This window comes from Solanum pennellii, chromosome 4 (genome assembly GCF_001406875.1).
Source record: "Solanum pennellii chromosome 4, SPENNV200".
Classification (NCBI taxonomy): domain Eukaryota; kingdom Viridiplantae; phylum Streptophyta; class Magnoliopsida; order Solanales; family Solanaceae; genus Solanum; species Solanum pennellii.
In genome coordinates this window covers 3,471,729-3,480,362 of record NC_028640.1, presented here as the reverse complement: position 1 = coordinate 3,480,362, position 8,634 = coordinate 3,471,729, and the positions used below count along the sequence as shown (strand labels likewise).

The 8,634-nt window shown below is 33.4% G+C and overlaps 1 protein-coding gene across 2 annotated transcripts in view; it reads right to left on the bottom strand.

Moving 5' to 3' along the window:
* Window positions 1–3,973: 3,973 nt before the first annotated feature.
* LOC107018274 overlaps window positions 3,974–8,634 on the bottom strand; it is an 8,539-nt gene continuing 3,878 nt past the window's right edge. The window contains exons 1-5 of one of the 2 annotated variants that reach the window (XM_027916513.1): window positions 8,527–8,634; window positions 6,305–6,956; window positions 6,026–6,225; window positions 5,694–5,938; window positions 3,974–5,427 (exon numbers count right to left, since the gene is read on the bottom strand). In XM_027916513.1, coding sequence (XP_027772314.1) covers window positions 4,634–5,427; window positions 5,694–5,938; window positions 6,026–6,225; window positions 6,305–6,850 — 1,785 coding nt within the window. In that variant the 5' untranslated portion in view covers window positions 6,851–6,956; window positions 8,527–8,634 and the 3' untranslated portion in view covers window positions 3,974–4,633. The remainder of the gene's footprint in view (window positions 5,428–5,693; window positions 5,939–6,025; window positions 6,226–6,304; window positions 6,957–8,526) is intronic. The other variant, XM_015218711.2, reaches the window with a different exon arrangement.

Sequence of the window (8,634 nt, the reverse complement as noted above, 5' to 3'; positions counted from 1 at the left end):
GGTGGAGGTTAAAGTTGTAGTTGACCTAGCTAGTGTAGCATGGCCAATTGGCTAATGAATAAGCTAAGATCAAATTTATCGAGGTCTGAGTCGTATCCCAATGACACTAAAACATTATGCATTATATATAATTACGAATTTTAGCTATATAGAACGAATATTAACATTGTGACCATAGTACTAAAAATGTCACTAAATAAACGTCGTCGTTTTATCTAGAACAAAATTAGGGAGGGGGGGGGGGCAAAAATAATGAAAAGTGAAGAGAGTGACATTTGTAGAAAGAGTTTATATATTGTGATTCAGAAAGAGATATGATATATCTTATTAATTTGGCATTTTATTTCAACTTGCATTAATATAATTGTACGAATGGTTAGGTTTTGCTTGCAAGTTTATAACCCCTACTAATATTATTTAACATGATGGCACGTGTACAATTTGAAAGCAACAATTCTTTAAGAATTAATTGAATTAACTACAATCCAACAACTCTAAGGAAACTTCATAGCAACTACATGTAGCTAGGGTATGTTTGGTACAAAAGAAAATTGTTGTCTTTTTTACATTAAATGGAGATCGATCGTTATATATGATTTCATAAACTCTTAAATGAATATGGAAATAAGAATATTATGTTAGGTAAAATATAGAATATTCTTCGCGAGTTATCAAAATTTTGAATATTATAGGTGTACTGAATTTGAGGAGGGGAAGAGCACATGTGGATGATCGATAACAAAAGTATTGAAGTAGTATATAAGGAGAGGAAAAAAGACTTAGGTTTTGATGTTCATCGACCTAGAATAGACATATATACGACTAAGTCCTAAAGGAAGGTTTTACGCAGATGTTTGGAGTCTAGGGGTGTACAATTATATATTATAGTGATTAGGATAATGGAAGGAGACTCGAAACACTTTCTAGTCGAGATGGGGTTACACCATGCCACGATCAGGTCTGATTCTATTTTTAATTGTCTTGGCGATGAATGAATCGACAGGATGAAAATTAAATATATTTATAGTAAATAGTACATTATTGTTAAAACTATTACACACATTTTGAAGTGTATTAATTGAGAAGCATTATTATATAGGGACCATTTTGAGGAAATTTCGTAGAATTGTGGTCTAATTCTCTCATTCTTAAAATATGCATATACTACAATTTATGGCATGAATAAGACAACAAAAAAGTACTATTATAAATGATCTTTAAATTTAACAACTAACTTCAATTGAGTTTTTATAATCACTTCAAGTAACTATTATAAAGAAAAAAGAAAAAAAATGGGTCTGAAAAATATCTTAATTTGGTCAAAAATATTGCTATGATATTAAATTTATAGAGGACTTTTTATCCTCTATAATAGTGTAACGTGTCCACGAGGATACATTACAATTTATAATTATGTGATATTATTTTATGTCCACGTGAATACATATATACCTTTAAAATACACTATTAAATTATCAGTAAGTCGTAGCTTAATTAACCAACAATCATCTTCTCTTAGTAGTTTACTTTTTTCTTATAAACTACAGATGAATATGAAGATGTTAAGACAAACTTGTCACAAGTTGATTCAGATGTGCTTGATGAATATGATGTTTGGTGTTTTATGTTTGTGATCATTGAAAAATAATTAGGTTAATATTTTTATTTAGCTATTTATATTTTTACTTGGAATTAATTTTAATAAATATTATAAAGTTAATTTTATTCGGAGATTTGATTAACAAATAGTAACACTAACACATGTAATGATTAAAATAATATAGTAACAGTAATATCATATAATATTTTCTTGTCGATATTTATGATAATATTTTTAAATTATAATTTGATTTAAGAAATTATAAAAATACACTTTTAAAAAAGGGAAACTTGCATAAATATACTATACTAAAAAGTATTTACCATTTATAACAATAATGTTATTTTTTCACTTGATCACTTTTAATACATTTATAATATAGCTTTATAACATTTATTATTCACATACAATACAAGTTCTATTGATGGATAATACATTTATTACACATTTTATTACATTTATTATACGATGTGTCAATTTCTTCCCAAACAAGCATAACATATTTATAAAATAGTTATAATACATGTATGTTGCATACATAATTCACTTTTAATACAAATTGTTGATTTAACATAGTATTATTATGTATTGCCATAAATAGTAATAAATAAAAAGTGTCACTAAAAACAGTAATTATTTATTAAAATGTATTAATCCAAGTTTATAAAAATTAGGTTGACTCAACACAACCCATAGCCCACGTACTTGTGGGTTGGACTGACTGTTTTCTGCCCACAAGAACAATTGCTTAGTCTGACCTGACCCGTCAAACTTTAAAGCTTGTATGGATTAGCTCGGATGAAGTAGGTCAGTCAATATTGACACCTCTAGCTGCAGGTAACCGCAATTTGAGAATTAGAAATTCAATATCTAAATTAAATACTCCCTCTGCCCTATTTACTTGTTCACTTCTCCTTTATAGTTGTCCCTAATTAGTTGTTCATTTTGACAAATAAAAAATAAAAAATAAATCAAATACACGTCTTATATTTTCCTTATTTGCAACATCCTCTTCAATTTTTAAAAACCTCTAAAATTCCTTATTTTTTAAAATGTATCTGACCTACATATTAATGTATCCGAGCTAGTATTTAATGTATCCGAACTACATCCGATCCAATATTTAATGTATCCAAACTACATATTATGTATCCAATATATTTTATAATGTATCTGAGCTAGTTTTTAATGTACTCAAGCTACATATTATGTATCCAAGCTAGTTTTTAATGTATCAGAGCTATATATTATGTATCTGATTTATGTTATATTGTATCTGAGATACTCTTTAATGTATCCGAGCTACATATTAATGTATCCGATTTGTGTTACTTTTTAAGGGATTAATGTAATTACAAACTAAAGAGGGGTAGATTGTTAATTCATATTAAAACTATGTGATTCCTAAAGTTTATCCAATAAAAAGGACAAATTTTTTATCTATTATACCCTCAATTAATTATTTTGAAAAAAATAGAACTTGTTGAAAACCTTTAAGTTTTTATTCATCAACTTCATAATTAATAGCGATAAAATGATAAACTCACTATATTAATAATTGTTCTCTTAATAGGTGTGTCAATTAAAAAATGGACAAGTAATTAGGGACAAATGAGTACTTTGTAACTTTGAAGTTTGACTTTCCTACTCTCAAACACAACTAGGGATTCAATGGGGTAGGGCGGATGCAGGGCGGGGTGAATTTAAAGCTATGTGGGATGAGGAGGGCGGGTTTAAGTTTATGTGGGGCGGGTCGAATGCGGAGCGGATTGGAGTGGATTTTTTTAAAATTAATGTCGGGCGGTGCGAATTGCGGGTACATGTAATTTTATGTGAGTTCAAACTTAATTTTAACTTTTTACATGTTATAGAGTGACACATTATTTATTAAGATAATTTCATTAAAGCTGCTAAAATATTTAATATAATAAATGAAAATGGTTCAATAAAAATAATACAATTTCTTGCATGTTTCCTATTTGACCTCTAAAAAATAAAATTTTAAGTAATTACCCTATTAAATTAATACAACTTAATGAAATAATATATTTATTTTTATAATTTTTACTTTAGTATCAAACATAACTAGAAAAAGAAAATATTAAAAAAACTTATGTGGGGAGGGGTGGGGCAGGATGAGGCGGGTTGAGAATGAAAAGTGTTGCTATGCACGGCGGGGCGGAGCGAATCAAAAATTTTACAACCAGCACCGCCTCCGCCCTACACCGCCCCATTGCCATCCCTAAACACGAAAAAAAGGGAAACACATACCATCAAACCTCCCTATAACGACATGGTTTGTCAAGATACTTGGAAGTTAGAGCAAACTGTTGTTTTAGAGGATATATAATATAACCTAACAAGAAAAGTCAGTTTCAAAGAAAACTTAACCATTATAAGTGAAACTTATGTCTAAAACTCTAAATCAATGTATACAATCATATGTACAGTGTATCATGAACAAATTATTCTAATGGTTGTAACTTGTAAGCCCCAATTGTGTTCAACAATAAGAGAATCATCCATATGAACAGTCATTTTCTACAAAATTTCTGCTTCCAAATTTGTGTAGATGATTAGGACAAGCTGAAAACATACCGGGTTCAAAGGTCAATTTTTCTAAAATCTCAAGCTAGAAGAGGACAGACTCGCAGATAATTTCTGATGTAGCCACAAAATCACCTTGCATGACGAAGCCCTGATTTCACATTCACCGGTAAGTTTCTTGCTGGATGAGCAAATTTCTCTGGTCATTTCTTGAAAACAGTCAATTGCTTGATACACGAGGATTGGCATCGATCTGACTGTCTGGTTGGTGGCGACATCATGTTGGTTAAAACAGCACCAAAACCAATCCCACAATCATGAATGGGAATATTAGGTATTCAGGGAACCAACTGATGGGATATGATCAAGGAATCAAGCGCGGAATAGTCAATGGCAAATGAAACGGCCAGGGCTGTAGCTGCCGGGAAAAAAGTTGGCACCCATGCAAAGTTCCATATGAGAAATTTGTCCATGTTCCACAAGCAATCAGCATAATCTTGATAATCTCTTTCGTTTTTGCTTCTTCTTAGCAGCAGAACTAGTTGAATTGTTGTTGACGCTGGAGGGGAGAGGAGCAAGAGTTGATGGTTTGCCAACTGATGTTCTGCCTTTTTTAGCAACCCATCTCAAAGGCATATTATTTACTATGGTGCCAATATTATTTGCCTGGTTTAGCTCAACAAGCTTCCGAATTTGATCAAGCATCTGATGTGTCCATGCTGTTGACAAATCCAATGCGATTGAATCATCCACCGGCTTTTTTGACAGACTATCTAGAATCTCATTGAATGACTGAAATGACATAGAAGGTCGATAAGATTGAAGATTCCCACATATCATATTGACTTTAATAACATGCTTGCACAGATTTCCTTGCATTGACCATTCACAATCGCAATGGGCAAATTCCGATCCAGGATTCCAAACTAGTCGTGCTATAGTGCTGTCTTTCTGGCTCAAAACTTTTGCAAAGGAGTTATCCTTGCAATCCAAGGTCACAGCAGCATCAGGAATCTGCAGAGCTCTATTCCAAGAAGTGGTGGCAATATATTCAGCCTTCACATTTTGAAAAGAATCACTCTCATCTGCATATCGGTCAAGCCAGTAGCTAGAGTGTAACTCAGTTGTCAATTTGTGAACTAACCAATCAACCCTCTGGAGTGCTCCAAGATGTGAATCATCATATAGTCTGACTTTCAGCTTGACATGATATGCTTCTATTGCACCAGATGCTTCCTGGCTCGCAAGAGGTAACGTCTTCATTGTAGTAAGCCACATTTCTGTACAATGAAAAAAACAATTATTACCAATAAAACAATGGCAAAAGATAGAAAATTATTCTAAACAAATGCTTTCATACAGTATGGTGAAATAAACTAAATGCACATATAAGTAATGGAGTGCATACATAGTAAAGTTATATTGGTGGTTCTATCTGATTTATATGTTTGGTATATGACAGATTATGTTCTTCTTCTTCTTTCTTTGTGATGGAATTTTTTTTCAAGGTGACAAAAGTAGATAACAAACAAAGAGATAATCTAACCAAATTTCGGCACCCATGTGGCTTTGAAATACTGCAAGAAGGCTATTTGATCAACAAAATCTTGAGAAAGTTCTTCTAAAGCAACAAAAGGATCAGTTCCATCCCAAATGCTGTACACTATGTTCCCTAGACGCTTAAATATCTCTCTTTGAACTTCAATATTACTACATTTCTTGATGATATTTCTCAACCATGCTCTACGGATCCGCCAAAGTGAAAATAGAACCGTACATGAAAATATCTCCCTGAAAAGACATTAAGATCATATAAATTAGTTATAGAACCATGTGACTAACTAGATACAGAGAAATGGTAAACTATAAGACTTTTGCCTTATGGGGTCAATTTCTGCAGCAGCATCATCGACTAGAAAACCATTGACTTTCCATGTTGGATCAACAGCAAGGACACGATCATGCAGCGCTTTCATCCATTTACTCACGTCAGGCTTGGCAATTGTGCGGGTGATGATCCAAGCAACAGGAAGGGCATGCTGTCTTGAGTCAAACACAAGAAGTGTGCACAAAGGATACTGCCATTTTACACAGATTAAATTAGAACTATGGAAGATGTTGTCAAAGTTAACAGAAAGAAAACGATTGCTTCATTACCTTTAGTTTCTTTATACCAAATGTTGAATCAGCGGCTATGAGACTACGATGTCCAAAACGAATCATTTGTTGTAACTGCCATTCAGTTTGGACACCTAAGATGAATGGATCATTTTCTGATGTATCCTGATAAAAGAAAACAGATTTCTTATTGCGCTCGACCCACAATCTTATGCTAGCTTGATCATCTAGATCCAACTCATGAGTAGATCTTTTAATAATCATGCCAAGTTTGTGGACATACTGAGCAGCAAGACTGTTCACTTTGGCATCAGAACCACAGTAACGTTGAATACCCTCTATATGCTTTGCTAAAACATTCTCCTCGGGAATGCCAAGATAGATCATAGACATAGTTTGCTGTTGAATCTCATTGCAAATGTAAGGTATATTTTTTGCACCAGGGCCAATAGCATCTCTATCAAGTGGCCCATGGCATACAAAACCAGACTTGTTAACATGACGCCTGTTGTTATATATAAGAAGTGCAAGAGATGGACGGGCATACAAACGCTTCACTATAAAATGACAAGTGCAGCCCCTCATTGACTGGGGTCTAGCGGCACGGTTTCGAGTGTTAAGCCTATATCGCCGACTTGGTAAAATACCACCACCTTCTCCGTAATTTTCCGGGCCAAAGGAACACCAATACCTGAAATAACAGCATGACAAGATATGAAGGAGAAACTCGTAAACTAATTTAGCTTTCACATTCATATTATTCCAAAAGTTATGAAAATAGGTCACATATTCTGTAAAAGAGTCAAAACCTTACGATTATCGAAATCTCATGACTTTTCATACAGCTACAACTAGGTGTTACTCCCTTATTACCATAATTTTGTCCCTAAGAAGTCAAATACGATTTCACTAAAGCAGATGTTTTTATATATTTTCTTGTGGTAGAAAGTTAAAACCTTCTTACGATAGTACATATTATGAGCTTTGTACTTAGCCATTAAAAATTTAGTCCTAAGATGACTTTGATCTAGTTTGACTATAAAAAGTCAAATATGGGTAAATAATCATGGGGCAAAGGAATAACATATTGGTCGAAATGGTAAGTATAAGTACTAAATAAGGTAAAAAAGAAGACTCTTGCAGTTCAACATGCTGTCAATGCCCACAAAATGGGTTGTTTGGACGTATATCAGCAAAACTCTGGATAGAACTACGACAGAACTTCAACTAAAAAATTGGATATATGGATCCACTATTAAGTTCTGAACAGACTTTGGGTTGGTGATGGGATGTTAAGGAAGAAATATCCTGTGTTGTACAGTTAAGCTGATAACAGTCATTCTACGGTTGCTGTTGTGATCCTGAAATTGGTTAGCAATTAGAAGGAATTTTAATGATTGGAAATTGGAAGATATTAGTCAACAACTAAATCTATTGGAACCCATACCCTGGATGTTAACAGAAAAGATTCTCCAATAGGTTGCCAAGCAAGGACGGAAAATTTTCAGCAAGGAGCTGTACAATTTTATCCAGAAACAAAGATGCTGACTGGGAACACATTGGCCATTTCAATATTGTGGAAAACACCACATTTGCATGCTTTAGATGGACAATGCTTCTTTAAATGCAATCCTTGACACGGGTAAACTTACAAAGAAGGGGCCATATCATCTGCAGCATGTGTTTCTTTTGCAGGAATCAAGTGGAATCTATTAGTCATCTATTCTCACATGGCAGCCAGACATGCACTTTTTTTAAAATATTTTTGGTGTTCTGAGAAGCTGGCAGCATCAGAAGGTAGAGAAGAAGATGAAGAAGATCCGGAGGCCCAGCCCTGTATGCATCTTGTGAACTATTTAGTTTGAAAGGAATAAAAGATGTTTTGAGGGGAAACAACAGCATACATATTTTGTTAAAAGCAGATGTTACCAAAATTGTACTTTTGGTCCTTAAAGATTTTGATTTTGTAGGTTAGGCAGAGACAGTTCTTTGGTTAAAAAATGTGTACTCTACTAATAGAGTACTTCTTGGTACCACTTTCTGACACTGGATTTCCACTAGATGCAGAAGATTTACAAATTTTGGGTCATCTTTGACTAGATGGAGACTTAATCAAGTCCAACAACGTCTAAATACATGAATGGCTGATACAGGATTATGATACAACCTTTAAAACAATCACATGAAATTGATAATTTAGCAACATATGTCGGATATATAACTTTGTTATATAAAACAAATTTTAAGAAGTTTAAACTTACTAATACAAAACAAATGCTCCTGAGGAAGACCGAGTATTTCTTCATCCACCATCGGTTAAATTAAGTGAAGTCTTCATAGTTAGCCCTTTCGACCCCCCCCCCCCCCCC